This window comes from Uloborus diversus, chromosome 8 (assembly GCF_026930045.1).
Source record: "Uloborus diversus isolate 005 chromosome 8, Udiv.v.3.1, whole genome shotgun sequence".
NCBI lineage: Eukaryota > Metazoa > Arthropoda > Arachnida > Araneae > Uloboridae > Uloborus > Uloborus diversus.
In genome coordinates, this window is record NC_072738.1 from 145,499,323 (window position 1) to 145,515,263 (window position 15,941).

The 15,941-nt window shown below is 32.9% G+C and overlaps 1 protein-coding gene across 1 annotated transcript in view; it reads left to right on the top strand.

Annotated features, from left to right (window-relative positions):
- The first annotated feature begins 1,112 nt into the window (after positions 1-1,112).
- The window catches only part of LOC129227416 (ATPase family AAA domain-containing protein 3-like), a 37,867-nt gene continuing 23,038 nt past the window's right edge, over positions 1,113-15,941 (top strand). Inside the window, exons 1-5 of the mRNA XM_054861970.1 lie at positions 1,113-1,419; positions 2,151-2,329; positions 9,106-9,165; positions 9,287-9,356; positions 11,982-12,147. Of these exons, the coding sequence (XP_054717945.1) occupies positions 1,203-1,419; positions 2,151-2,329; positions 9,106-9,165; positions 9,287-9,356; positions 11,982-12,147 (692 nt within the window). The 5' untranslated portion in view covers positions 1,113-1,202. The remainder of the gene's footprint in view (positions 1,420-2,150; positions 2,330-9,105; positions 9,166-9,286; positions 9,357-11,981; positions 12,148-15,941) is intronic.

Consider the following 15,941-nt stretch of genomic DNA (forward strand, 5'->3'; position numbering starts at 1 on the left):
TGGCTTTTCTCTGCGGCAGACACTTATGTAACAGGCTTTGCAGTGCCCCCCCCCCCCCATAAAATGCTGAATTTAACTACCTAAATATATAGATATATCGAAAATATCAATATTTTGAGAGCGATTTATCGCGGTATTAAAATTTTGATATCGCCCAGCCCTAGCCTCGAGGCACTATATAAGGATCCCACAAGTTGAACCATTAACACTGCTATACGTTTAAACATTATTTTTCGTTGACTAAAGTCATGGTAGAATAAGGCCTCCAAATTGTTATGGGCCTTGGGACTCACTTTTAATTAGTCGGGCTTTGAGAATGGGCTCAAAAAGAATCTTCCCACGCAATTTTTTGAACTTGAAGCTGCAAAAATGGAAAATTTTAGATCTAACGATGACCAGAGAGGGAGGAGACTCCTCCTCGGAAAATTTTTGGAATTCAATGCTAAAAACTCAATTGCAGGAGCTTTTTCCTTTTTTTTTTTTTTTTTTTTCAAGGAGAGGGTCCGGTGGTTCTTGAGAAGGCAATCGGCCCCCCCCCCCTGTGGATCCGTCACTGTTTCACCCCTCATTTAAAAAATTTCGGGTCTCATTTAGGCTCGGGCCGAGCCAACAGGTGTCCCTTCCCTTCACCCCTTGTGCAAGCGCCTGATCCTAACAAGATAATAAACAGCTTATTCAAATATCACATCGATAATACCAACTTATTTACCAGTATTTTATTTTTAATTTAAGGGAAGACTAGCATTGTTTTGGGGAACCCTTATTGGGGAACGCTGGTTTTGCAAATAAATATTTTCAGTTATAATTATCCTTCCTCCTTTTTGTTCTTTTCCCCATCAATTTTGTTTTTGTTGTCCATAAACTAAATTCTGTCTTAAATGGTTTTCTTTGAACGAAAATTTTAAAGCTTGTGAAACCATTTGGACACAGATTTCATGAATTTTGCATTTGTGAAAAATGCATTTAACTTTAAACCATTTTTTGAAGGAATTTTTAGTTGAATTCCCTTTTCCTCCATGAAGTTTTTATGTAATTCGTTTTTTAAATGCCTATTTGTTTTGCATATTTTACTTGAGCTGGCAACGGTATAAGTTTGATTGCAGAATCCTTCACACACACACCGGTTTAGCGCACGTGTGTTTAAATTGCTGTGAATGTTGTGTTTATTATTTACATCGTAGTTTTTTCAAAAGACAATTATAATGAGTTGGTTATTTGGATTGAGGCAAAATCCTATGCCTGATCTATCTTCTACTGGGTTCCCGCCGGATGGAAGTCCTGGAGAAGGTCAATCGTCCGGCGGTGGTAAATCAGGTTCAGGATCTAATGATGATAATGCCAAACGCATGGATGCCTATAGATTTGACTCCTCTGCATTGGAACGAGCAGCAAAAGCTGCTCGAGAATTGGAATTATCTCGTATGTAACACATCATTAATTTATACATACATAAAAATTTCCTGAAGTCAACATTGAACATTGTGATGATTATTTCAACTAACAGTTGAAATAATCATCAATAATGTCTCTCGTTATCAGTGTATAAAATTATGAAAATTGCAAGAAATAAATCCAGGTTATGGGTTGCTATTAATTTCTTCTGCACACTTCTTTCATTCTGATCTTTGTAATTGTCTAGATACTTAAAGCATGTCCTATCTCTAGTTCAGTGTTAAGAACAATTTTGTAACCACATAAATCATTTTAAGTGTGGATCCAAGGGATGGGTCATGAAAGTCATGATGTAACTTTAGAAAACCAAAGCTAGAAAAAGGGGGAATTCAGCTTCAAGAAGTTGCTGGGGCAGAGCCCTTGGCAACCTGCTATCCGCATGTTACACATATGACTGACCACTCCCTGCCATCTTATTTGGGTTGTAATATGTTTCTAATGTCCCCTTCCGTCTCCCTGACCAGAATCCAGCTCCACTCTTGTCTCAATACTGTATGGAATATGATTTCTAGAATTCAGACTGCAAACCTAGCATTTTAGGGTTCTCCAAACGGCAGTCCGTGGGCCATTTGTGGGCCCAGCCTATTGTTGATTGCTACTCTTGTATTTGGGTATCTGAAATTGTGTTTTCAAATTAAATGACCTCATACTTTTAAATTTTTTTCTCACTTGTATTCATTCATTGCTTTTGTTTACAGCAAATGCAAAACAGTATTTGGAGCTTGCCAAACTTCAAGAGCAAAACTTGATAGTAGAAAAGCAGTCCAAAATGAAAGAATATGAAGCACTTATTGAAAACGCAAAATCAGAGCAAATACGTGTACAGCAGGAAGAAAGACGGAAAACCATAGCGGAAGAAACAAAACATAATCAAATGGTAATTTTTTTTTCATCTTTTAAACAATTTTAGTTTTACATTTATGTGCATGAAATGCTTTTTAATATTTTTTTTGAACTTCAAATTTATTGTTATGAAAGTTCTTCCATCATTAATATGAACACATGCAATCTTTTTAGAGTTACAAACTTTAAAAAATGTAAAAGTTTTTTGAGAAAACTTCTAATTTGTCATCTCCTCCACTACTCACTTATCAAATGTTTGAAATGTTAAGGGGTCTGGCCAGAGGATATTTGGGTCCGTTAACGGATCCTTCACAAAAATCCGATCAACCAAAACGGACTTTTCACAAAATCTCGATCAAACAAAACGGACCCTTCACAAAATTCTGATAAACAAGATCGGATCTGTCACAAATTGTCTATTGAAAGAGCAAATCTGAAAGCAAAATAACGCATATTTCTGTGTATAAACCGATAGTTTTTGGAACCTTTTTTTAAGTCAAATTAGAGGGATCAGCTTATACAAAATCGGCTAATTTTGAAAAAAAAAAAAAAAAAATCGGCACTCTTGGGATGCTCCTGCAAGCGATAAATAATTGCTACTGCCAAATAAATATAATGGTTTGTTTTATCACAAATAATTAGCAGTGGTGTTGTTGTAAACTTTTCTGAAAAGGCATTGGTAAGCACTTTTCTCCCCTCATGATTTAATAAACAATAATAATATATATCTGCGAAATGAACTTAGAACTGCAAAGGGATAGTAAGGGTGAGGAAAAAATATGCTTCAGATAGGGTTACCAACTTAAATTATCACCACTTTGCTTCTGGCATTGAACCTTTATAATGACTTGATTAGAAAATATTCTCATCATTTTGCCAGCTTGTCAATATTTACGTTTTTACGGTGTGCGTTTTTACGGTGTGCGCGGTGCAATGTTTAATTGTTATTTTGGGAGAAAATTAGGTACAGATGTGATATACCCCCCCCATTTGGCGACATTCGATTTTTTTGCACAAAATTAAAATATTTTTCTCGCCAATGAGGCGATAATTTTTTATGCATGGCATCCCTGGCCAAACTAACTTGTGTTTAGCAACCCGAAGGCAATCTTACAGATCTGTTCAAACTTGTTTACTTGGGTTGTTTGGGTTTCACGCAGGAGAGATACGTGGTGTTGTTTCGTGCAATATACCTTACAGGAATGCTTATTTTGTGTTAGTTTAAATTCAGTAGTTGTGTTTTGAAGTAAAAACATTAGAAAATGCCAGTTTCTTCAAACTTGAAGGTTAATTAAAAGTTAACTCCAACGTGGTGTGTATCTGTAACGTGCCATTGTCATATGATGTATTGTTTTAGGCTGAGTGTGAATATTTATACCATATAAAAAGGTAAATTCTTTATTTTAGATGATGAATTACGCAAATAAAAAAAAATACATAACCAACTGTTTGTTTTGCCCAAAATGAACACATGTAACGCAATATTTTAGTTTTTTCGGCAGTTTTGTAAACATCCGCAAGGTAGCGTATTCGAGCTCTGGAGTTGCAAATAGAAAAAGAACGAAATCGAATTTTCGAAAAATCACTTCCAAGTACTCACCTCTAAGCTACAAACAAATTTCATGAAAATCGTCCGAATGGTCTATGCGCTATGCTCGTCACAGAGATCCTAACAGACAGACAGATCTGGACAGAGAGAGATCCTGACAGACAGAGAGACTTTCAGCTTTATTCTTTCTAAAGATGCACATTCTATACTAACAACTTCTTAAATGTGCTTCTTGGTTGGTTAAAATTATTTTCAAGTGTTTATGCTTTACATTGCTTAATCAGTTGTGGGGACATCCTCCATTATTTATTCTTAATCTTCATCCTCTTCATTTCTATCATCGGAAGCAAGTATTAGCTCTTGTTATCGAGATTAATTTGTGATGAGACGACACATGTGTTATCGACTTCTGGGAGATGAAGGAGAGCATCAGCAGCTCTGCTTCTCAATCGTTGTGAAGCAGGGTTGGCCAGATTGGACCCAATTGGGTTGGACCCAATGGGTTTTTTTGAAAAAACCCATTTAAAAAAAACCCATTATTTAGCCCACTGTTGGGTTTTTTTAAATTTTTTGAGAAGTTTTTTAAAAAAGTAATTAATTTAAATACTTTTACAATTTAAACTTCTATTTTATTTGTTCTTCACCACAGACAATGGACATAAAAAATGAGTTTTGAACTTCAATAGTATTTCTTAACTCTTAACGGCATTAAAAATACTTCAAAGATTTAAAAAATATATATTTAACTTTTATCTTTAACTGGTCAATAAATAACTCAAATTATCTTGACTAAGTCCTGTCACGTCTGGTTTTCTCAATATTTGTAGATTGTACAGAGGAAACTACTCTAGCTAAAAGGCTTTCATGTGAATTATTTTCTGCAACCCGACACGTCACAAATTTCGAATTAACAAGTTATATTTTTTTAGAAATTAACAGGTCTTACAAATGGTTGGACAGAAAACAGAATAGGATGTACAGTATTTTCATTATCTTACAGAAAAGTTTAATATTTCTTACTCTGTACACAGAAATAGAAAAACAGGCAACATAAAATTCAAAGAAATGTCTTGATTAAGCTGGAATTCAGTAAATAGGGATTTAAACCACTTGAGGTTCTACAGTAGTTTTGCATAAAAAAATGAAATACAATAAAGTAAAATGCAAAAAAAAAAAAAAAAAAAAAGTAGTAATTAAAAACGAACAATAGATTTTATCACTCAAGAAGTAATTTTGCCTTAACTGTTGGTAATCATGGAAACTAAAAAATCCGAAACTTCACCATTCTTGGGTTTCGTCGTCTTTCATACTCTTCTTCAGAAAACGCTGAATTTTAACTAGTTTTCCAGCTTTTTTTACCCCAAGACTAGAGACGTACCGAGTACTCGGTAACTACTCGGTACTCGGCATACTCGGCCAATTTGCCGAGTACTCGGTACTCGGCCAAATTTTGATCAGATACTCGGCCAATACCGAGTAGTTGCAAAAAATTGAATATTGTCCAAGACAGATATTAAAATTTATAAAAAAGCGCAAGCATATTTAATATTCTGCAATCATTTACAAGTCAAGTTTAAATTTTGAGAATAATAAAGTTTTTAATGCTTTAATGGAATAAATCTTGATTTTAATGTCCCCCAAAGTTAATGAAACTTATTTATTAAAAATTGTGCAAAAAAGGTAAGTATAGAAAATATGGAATTTTTACATAAACAATAGATTTTTGCTACAAACAAAAATTAGTTATAAGAAATATAAAAAATCTTTTGCTTAAAAAAAGGGAAATAAAACAACGTTAAAAGCATAGTGCAGGAACACTGCAGACACATGTTTTGGCGTTACAGGAAATTCCTTTTTCAATGCACAAAATGTGAGCTTGTAGATTTAAAGGCATCCGACAAAAGTCAGATTTTTTTGGCGAATGTCTTTACATTCTTTAGCTCACATTTTATGCACTCATAAAGACGTTCCTTTGTAGCGCAGAAACACCTGTGTGCAGTGTTCCTGCACATTTGCTTTATTTGCTTTTAAAAATTATTTATGTTTGGCGGACTAGAACTAAAATAGATTGGTATAGTTTGTCTTAATTCCAACTTGATCAATCATACCTTTTATTTATTTATTTTTAATTTTAAAAATAATTTTTTTGTAAACTTTTTGATGTAAACAAAATTTTTTAAATAATGTGAAATTAAATTTCAGCAGGAATTTAGTTTTAAAAACTTTTATATGGACAAAGAGGTCTATACTACTATTCCAATAAGCTCAAAATTGATCACATGTGTGTCAGTGGTTCTTCTTAAAACATAATTGGTACTTGTTAACTCGGCCGAGTAGTGAAATGCCGAGTACTCGGTAACTCGGTACTCGGCCGAGTAGTGAAAGGCCGAGTACTCGGTACTCGGCTACTCGGCCTAAGTGCTACTCGGTACGTCTCTACCCAAGACAATTCTTGTGCTTTGTTCATATACTTATGCTACAATATGCTACAAGTACCCTACATTTTCCCTAAAAAAAGACAAAAAAAACCCACATTTCTTTTAAAAAACCCAGCTTTAGTTGGTTTTTTTTTTGGGTTTTATTTAAAAAAACCCAAAAAACCCTGGGTCCATGGGCTTTTTTTAAAAAAAACCCGGGTTTTTGCCAACCCTGTTGTGAAGGGAGATTGTCTGTGTGAGAGATTCTTTCATCGTCTAAAAGACAATAAGACAGAAAAAAATGAATGCCAGAGTGACTTCAAGCAGTTATAGACATTTTTATCTTGGAAAAAAAAAAATAAATAAAAAATAAAAAATAGCATTTGTGTGAGCTTTGTTGATAAAAAATGGCTTTGGTTTGTTTGTAGAGAAATGCATTAAGTGAATTTTTGAAAAAGGCAAAAGTAAAATCCAGAGTGCTTTAATATTATCAGTGTAGCAATTTTTATGAACTAGCAGAAAATGACTTTGGAAGCAGGATGACGTATAAATAAGGACAAGGTAAAATCAGAGCTCCTTTTTTTATGTTTCTGAAGATAAAAGGCATATATAATGCATAAATTTTGGCTTGAATGCATTTGGAATATATTCTATGATTTTCCTATTCCATATACCCTGAAATTGCATCCTAATTTGTTTGGCACGAGAAGAAATGTATGTTGAATAAATTAATCTCTCTTAATAACTTCTGCATAAGATTAAACTCTTCTGAAGAAAATTTTTTTTTCTTCCATTCCAGAGGTGGACAATTACGTTCATATGTGAATTTTGTTCGTTCTGTTAACATGCATTGAAACACAGTGGCAGATCAAGCAGATAATGGTTAGGTTAATTGAAGTAATTGATCATAAGACCGTTGTCTTCCATTGACTTTTGCAGATCAAGCTATTTCTGATAAGGGTTCTAATGTAGAAGTATAGAAGTATTTAAATGTTACATAGGGCTTTATCTTTGCTGCTCCTATGCCTTCAGAGCCTAAATAATTTAAGTTTGTTTAACCGACTTTTAAAATTTAGTTTGTTTACAACTTTGTCAAACTGATTTTTATTATTTTTTCTGGGGGGGGGGGGGATTCTTTGATCAAATCTTTATCTAATTAAATGTGAAAAAAATTTCATTGCTATTTTTTTTTTAACTTCAAGCTAAACTTTTTCAAAGAAGCAGAGAGCAGGGATGCAACTAGGGAAGGGTTTTCAGGGTTAAATCCCTGGCAGAAAACTGGATTTTAAACTTTATTTCTAATCCTAGTATATTAAATGTCCCAACAATTCCTTTGAGGAGAAAAATTTGGTTGTGCCATTGGTAGAAAAATGAAGACGTGCAAAGGAGATTTCAAAAAAAAAAAAGGATCAAATTTAGATGATCCTGGATAATGCTGTAACATTTTTTTTGAAAGGCTGATTCATTTTTCAGTGGTTTTATTTTTCAAATCGTTTAAACAATTTGCCAGTTAAAACTTTGCTAACTTCAAATTTTCATTCAATAATGGAGCTTTATCTGAATCCCTTTCTTCCAAAAGGTTTTAATTTATTGCTTTCATTCGTTATGCACAATGTCTGCCTCGATAGCAGAATTTTTTTCTGGCGCCTGCAACACAAATCAAAAATCAAAAAATAGTTTGCAAGATAAACAGACAGTAGATAAATCATAATGCTGTGAAAAATATTTTTAAATAAGATATAAATGTAAATGCATGCTACTTGTTAATTATATCCAGAAAAAAAATACTTTTTAAATTTTTTTTTAATTAAGTTTTTAGCTATGAAATAGTCTGCTGACTTTCTTAAGAATCTGCAATGCATTTTGCACCATTTCTGCTATGGGGCTGTCTGCTTATATTTGCTGTGGAATAGCAAGCTGCCAGTTAAGAGGAGTTGATGTGATTGAGAGGGAAAAGGAAAAATTTGTTGAGCATATTGGTTTATTTCATTGAGACTCTTCTTTATTTAGAGGCTAACACATTTTTGAAGAAGTCAAACTGACATCCCTGCAAACCAATAGATGTGTCCTTTTCACCTGTAAACCAGATGTTTGCCTTTCCATCTTATCCGTGGTCAGGCAGTACATCATTTATTCATCATCGTGCATGTAAACCTTTTAGTTTAAATCCCTCCCTACAAGCTCTGCTGTTGTACAGAATAACAGCCACCGTTTTTTCCCCTACAACCAAAATGTTTTCCTTCAAAAAGAAAGTTTTTCAAATCGATTATGCTTGGTACTACAGTAGAAGACCGTTATAACGCCGACCTGTATAACGCAATTCTCTATAAACCGCACTACTTTTCAGAAGTAAACAATAGGTTTTGAAGTTTAAAAAATCCTTCTGTTTTGCTTTGCAAAAGTAAAAATTGTTAGGCAAATTAAATTTTGAAAGTTTTTCATCCTTCCATCTTATTTCAAAGCTTTTAAATCGAAAATTAGTACTCATAGTAAACAGAAAATAACAGATGGCTCTTGTAAATGCAGCTGTTATGCAAACCATGAAGCTAGCAGAAGTGCAGGATTTTGATTGTGAAACATATTTATTTGAATAACTAATTGTAATATTGGTGCTTTAATACTCATTGCAGATAAAACTCATTCTGAAGTGCTGATATATAGATATATTCTGAATATTAGTTTCAAAATTTGTGAAATGATCTATATAATGCAAAAACCTGTATAACACAAAAGCTCTGGTCCCAAGGTGTGCATTATAACGGTCTTCTACTGTATTTAGTTTCTTTTTATGCTGTTATAATTAGCAGAATAATGATTGAATTAAAATATCTCTATTTATTTTAGAGAGCCCAATATGCGGATCAGCTTGCACGGAAGCGATACGATGAGCAATTGATTCAGCAAGTATGTTTCTTAGTTGTCTTATTGCTACATATTACAAATATACTATAGAAAGTGATATAATTTCTTTTTCTTGTGAATCAGATTTGTTTTTCTGATGTAATGAGAGAAATTAAAATTTTAGCAAAGAGCTAATGAAGAAAACTTAAGAAAGCAGGAAGAATCTTTAGCAAAACAGGAAGCAATGAGAAGAGGTAAAATTTTTCTTTAAATGTTTGAACAGTTTTCTTATGAAATAAAGCAGTATCTTTCAAAATATTTTAATTTCTCCTAAGTGTTATTTAAATTTCACTTCTTAACTCCCCTTTATGTGTGCTATGTATTAAAGATGGGCAATTTCTTTCTTTTTAATAATCAGTTTATTAGAGGATCGTTCACGTTTCTGGCCCGTTCATTTAAATGACTTTGTTCAGTAAAAAATGTTGCAGGTGATATCTCTACGAGACTTACTGACGTACTTTGCAAATGTGAGTCGGAAAAAAAACTCAACATTCATTCGGGGGGTGAGCAAAATGGAAATTAAAATCGATTTTTGAGTGAAATTATTTTTGTGAATACAATACTTCCTTTTTTGTATAAGGAAGTAAAAATGTCGCTCTATGTAATGGTGTCAAAAAGAAAACTCTGTAAGACAATTCTTTCTCTTTTTATTGATAGATTTAATGAAGAAAGTAGTGTAAATTTTAGCTGAGCCTAAAAAAATTCGAGCTAAAAATGCAAATAACTCCCACCATAGTTAAGTTAGAACATTGAAACAAATTGTGTACAACACAGAAAATTCTACCCTTTCCAACAATATATAATATGAACGTGTGTAAGTAACTTTTCACCCCTATATTTGGGATTTTATGCGAAAATTGGGCCTAAATTGGAATTAAAAAAAAAAAAAAAACTGCTAGTCGAATTTTTTTCATACCGATCTGCAAACCTTTCCGGGGCTGAAAGAAAGATACTGTGAAAATTTTCAGTGAAATCAACCGGGTAGTTCTCGAGTTTTGCGTGTTCACACAAACAGACGCTTTTTGGAGACTTCATTTTATACTATGTAGAGATACTGTATGAATAAAAAGCCAGTTATATAGACTGCAATGATTTTTTTTTTAGGCCTGTAAAATAATGTATGTACATACTGTTACAAATTCTGTAAATAGTAATTATTTTTGTGATTAATTTGTTGTAATCTAGCTAAATTTGGCGTTCATTCCATTATTTTTCATCTAAAAATTATCTTAGTATCGTAACCTGTAAATAGTTTCTTGTAATGAATATACAACCCCCTGACATTCAACTGAAGTATACGGCCCCCTATTTTTTATTGATAAGATTCGTGAATGAATAAAAAGAAAGTATGAGATATTTGTAGAATGTAATGTAGAATGTAGTCGAATCTTCTCAATGGAATATTGTGGAAACTTTTCAAGGATTTATAAATAGGCTCCGCAGCATAAAGAGTTAGTCTCGAGTTAGTTTTTGCTTGTGAATCGTGTCAGCGGTATGCTGGAGAGCGTGGATTAGTTCTGTTTATTGTGAGGCATTTTGCATTGTGTTTTTGCGTATTTGGATGTAAATACATGTAACAGTTGAGTTTATGGTGTTAATTGATATTTGCTTAATTGCCGATTATTGATTTAGCAGTTGTAACTACGCTTCTTGTACATAGCTGTAAATAAATCTCCTGTGTTTTCTCAAGAACTGTTTCGTCATTTCAAGAAAGTTTGAAGTTGTATCACGAACTCTTAACAATATGTATGTTTAATATTTTCTTTTGAAGTTTTATATTTCATTCTCTTCAATTCAAAATACAATTATAACCTACAAATGAAACTGATGTATTTAAACAAACTACTGTACAGCACAGTAGTTTATGTACTTGGGCTCAGTTTCTGATTTATTTTGTTTACTCCGTACTTTCATTAATTTGGACCAATTGGATCCCCTGAATTAATGAGATTCTACTGTATTTTAAAAAAATATTTCAAACCTAGATTCATGTTCAGTAATTATTGTTTTAAACAACATTAAAATGTTCATTTTATTTGCAATTATTTTCCTGTTTGTTAAAATAGTGTTGCTAGACAAAATTGTTTGACTGTACAGTTGGACTGTTGTGTCCAAAATCTTGCCTTGCTTATTTGTGTGATCCTTGTCCAAATTCTAGAAAAAAAAAAAAAAATAATAATTAATTACAATCAACTTAATAATAATAGTAAAAATAATTTTAGCTTACTTGATCATCAAACTTTTTTTATAAAATGCTGAAATAGCACAAAGTTTTTTGTTCTAACATTGCCGATTCTTAAGATGTCATTGTTAAAAATTTGTAAAATGAATTATAATATTGAAAACTGCCTTGGCTATTAGTTAATTTGATTAAATTTCAAATAAACAAATTCCCTTTTGAAATATACACTGAAAAGCTCTACATGAAAGTAAAAGCTTAAGATAAATATTGAAATTTTAAGTACCATGTTAGAAAAGGAATCAGAGGAAAATCATTAAAAAAAAATCTCGAGTATTAATATTTTACTTTACAACTTAACTTTAGGTACTCCAAAACATAAGCTATTCAATATTTTTCTGAGCTGACATGATTTAAAAAAAACTCGGGGTTTCCATATCAAGTATTTGCATCGATTTCTCACGGCTTACAGAAAACACTTTCAGTTTGTAATGAAATGTTATGTTTAACAGGAAAAATGGGAAATAATTTTTGACACACATTCATATTTAATTGCAACTATAAAACTCTATTTGCGTCTTATGTTTTTGAAAAGCTGTTACTTTTTTTAATCTTAAATAAATAATCTTATACTTTTCAGCTACACTGGAGAGAGAAATGGAGATTCGAGCACAGAGTGATATGAAAAGAATTGAAGCTGAAATGCGAGCAAAAGCAAAAGTCGATAGAGAAAACCAAGATTTATATTTAGAGCAAATACGCTTAAAGGCTGCTGAAAGCAGAACTACAGTTTTGGAATCCATAAAGTAAGCAGATTTATCTCTATATATAAATGGTTTCATTGTACTACTGTTTTGTTTAGCTGAGTGTATTGATTTAATTCTTATTTTTATTTATTTTTTAAAATACTCTTTTTTTGTCACATTTTGAGACCAAAACATTTTGATTTAGCACCTAGATTTGTAAATCTTGGAGCAAAATTTAACGCAAAAACTGGGCTGCGTCAGAGCTTTTTTCTCCTACTCGTTTTGATTGAGACCTGCAATTGACATGAAAAAATTTGCGCACTTATTTTTAAAATACAATGAATTTCGTATTTGTATAAACTCTTCCTCTGTGCATATTTTACAGATTTTTTTTAAAATATGCTACTCAAAATATAAGGCACTTCAATATCAAAAATTAAATAATTTTTTATAATCTGATACAATGGATCCCCGATTTTACATTTTCCATTTCATGCATTATTAGTCCAGTCAATAGATACATTTTACCTTGCAAAAAATGGGGTCAAAGATTTTATTTTTTTAATTTGTACATATTGGTGCTGACATGGAAAAACCAAGTTATCCAACACGAAAGACCCCGGGAGAACTTTTGGGGGCCGAAAAACCACAAAAATTTATGACTTTTTTTGTTTTTTCCAAAATATCTCCGAAATGGTTCAACTTAGAAAAAAGTTTTAAATGTAAAGTTTAAAGAACATAAAATTTCCTACAACTTTTGCATTTACAACTTTTTGGTAGCATAAATAACAAGCTTGCTATAGCTCTTTGAAAATAGGCAGTTTTCCTCCACTCCGAAAAAAAAAAAAGATTTCGCACCGAAAGCAAGGCGTCAAACCTATTAGAACTTGAATAGAAACTTTAGTTTCAGAGAGTTTATTGACAGTTAGAGTAGTTTGAGTTTCTTTCCTCCCCCACCCCCCCCCCCCCCCCCCCCCCGCTGGACAGAGAGTAGCAATTCTGGCTGACAGATTAGTTCCCACTAGACTCCAAAAACAAACGATGTATTATGAAACTGAAAACATACGACGATGCAATAATAAAAAAAAAAAACCCTTCCCCACTGCTCACGAACTAACTTCTCTGATCTGACAGAGGTAGTCTTCATCAGACTCCAATAATAGATGATATATTGCTGTTTGTAACTAGATTACACAATATATACATTCATTTGAGGGATATAATTCGTACAATCTAGTCTAATTATTGCAAACAGAGATGCGATTTTTAAATATTAATGTGAAGGAATGAATATTAGACAGCTAATAAGCAAACAATCAACACAGTCATGCATCCTATGCTCTGATACAATAATAATAATAAACCCTCCCCCACCGCTCACGAACTAATATTTCTAGTCTGACAGAGGTAATCTTCAGTCAGACTCCAATAACATATGATTTATATTGCAGTTTGTAATTGAATTACATAATCTTCACATTCATTTAAAGCACATAATTCGTACCATCTATTCTATTACAAGCGATAAATGCAATATTCGAATATAAATGTGAAAGAATAAATATTAGGGTGATAATAAGCAAACAATAGACATAATAATCCATAAATAAAGGTACAATAGTAATACGTAATGAACACTTTGAAACAATTCTGCAGAAACTGACTTTTTGAGGCATGAAAAACCCAAAAGAATTATCTTTCAAAATGAAAATCAAACTGTAGAAGCTTAATACAGATTAATTACAGACAGAATAATACAGATTTAAATTACAGAGAGATTCATTCGACCTTAAAGCAAATTTTCACAATTTGTGCCTCTGCAGTGTTTGCACGTGCTGGAGCATTTTAAACCTGCCTTGTGACAAGAACAGGCTCCAGTACAATTTTTCTTGCAGGTACAAGGCACAATCTTCAAAAGATTCTGAGTAACTAAATCTCTTTTCGTGTCAACATGCATTAGACCTTGCTTTCTGCGTTCCCAACCCCATTACTCTGGTTCAATTATGTTGCCCAACCAACTTTGAATTTGGTGGTAGAACCGATATGAGTGATAACGTCCAGCATCCTCCCCCTCCCCTCCCCGCACGTTGGAGGTAGCCCTGCAAGATTTATCTTAGCCCTGTATACTAGTTTCATACAAAGATTAAATTGCAATGTATCCAAAGATAGGTTCAAATACTTTACGTCACCTGTGTATAATATTTGAAAATGTTTTCTCCAGCTGCAATTAAAGCATCATGATGACAGATTGGGTCCATAAATACTTCAATAGCTTCCTTAATTTCAGGAGTTTTTTTTTTTTTTTACTATCTTGTACAACTTAATTTTGCCTTTGCCAAAGATTGCCGAAATCGTATCACACCCACTAAACGCATGGATGAAAAGAATATTGCTGGGGTCAAACTTAAAAGATATAGTGGGGGAAAAAACAAATCACAAGCAATCCCTCTTCCAGGTTTTAAAAAGAACAAGTTGCTGAAAGGCTGTCCTAAAGCTGTCATCAGCACCAACAGATCTATATCCTCTCGCCTACTATAACAACCTTTTCAATTTCTTTTGCCTTTGAAAGAGCAGTAAGTAAGTTGGCATCATCTTGAGTCTGCCTGACTTCAATGCCTCTTCGAAATATGTCTCAAGAAGTTGAATAAGATAATTCTTGTTGTTATAATTTGCCAGTAATCTTTCTTGAGGAATTAAGTTAACATGTTAGGTTCAACCATTACTTCAAGGGAAGAGATTGATTGCTCATTGATATAGCATTTGTGACAGGCAGTGTGAATTGTCACTTCTTTTAAGAACTTCAAAAAACGCTGATGTTCTTCATTTTGCCGTTTTGCGCTGCATCTTTGAAGATTTTCTATTCCCTTCTCCTTTACAATCTTTATTTCGCATTCATGCAAACTGATTTCGCAAATAATAATAATAATAAAAAAAAAAACACCTTCGTCAGGCGTAATCATTTCTAGGGAAAAAATTATAATACAGAACACACAAATTGATAAAACATACTCTCGCTCAAACCCTGAAGTGACCAACATGAGTAGCTATTGAGTCGATTCATCTCATTTGGAGAGAAAAAAAGGGGGGATGGAATGGGGTATTTTGTTTAAGTTAAAGGGAACGGAGGCATTTACCCTCAACTGTGAAAGACAAATGATTTCCAAGGTCAGACTGCCGGCGTTTCTCCTTTTTTCCTCCGTTATCCGATGCGCTTTCACGCACTTCGCTGGGGGGTTCAGAAAAAGTGTGACTTTCAAGAAGCTGTAACTCGCTTGCTTTTCATGCTACAAAAATGTTGTAATGACAAAAGTTGAAGGAAATTTAATTCCCTTTAACATTTGCATTGGAAGTTTTTTTGTAATTTTAACCATTTTTGAGATATTTTGAAAATACGACAAAAAGTCACAAATTTTGGGGGGTTTTCGGCCCCCAAAACTTCTCCCGAGGTCTTTCGTGTTGGATAACTTGGTTTTTTCATATTGGTACTAGTATACACAAATTTAAAAAATAAAATCTTTGACCCCATTTTTTGTAAGGCAAGCCCGTTTTTTTCTACCTATTGACTGGACTATATCCCGCTTCCAACGTCATTTTTGCTGGTCACTGAAAAAGGCCATACTGATAATGGAAAAGCATTCTGGATTTTTCATTATGCTTTTTGAGAACGTCAGCTTTCTTTTTCTACAAACAGATCAAAATAATTTTTCATTTAGAAGACTTACACTAACTTCTTTTTTTAAAAGATTTCTATATTTTCAAGACAAATTTGTTTCATAACTGTTTGAAGCCTCTCTGGCATTCTTTTTGTTCTGCCTAATCGTCCTTGGTCTGCAAAAGGGATTTCTACTGATCAT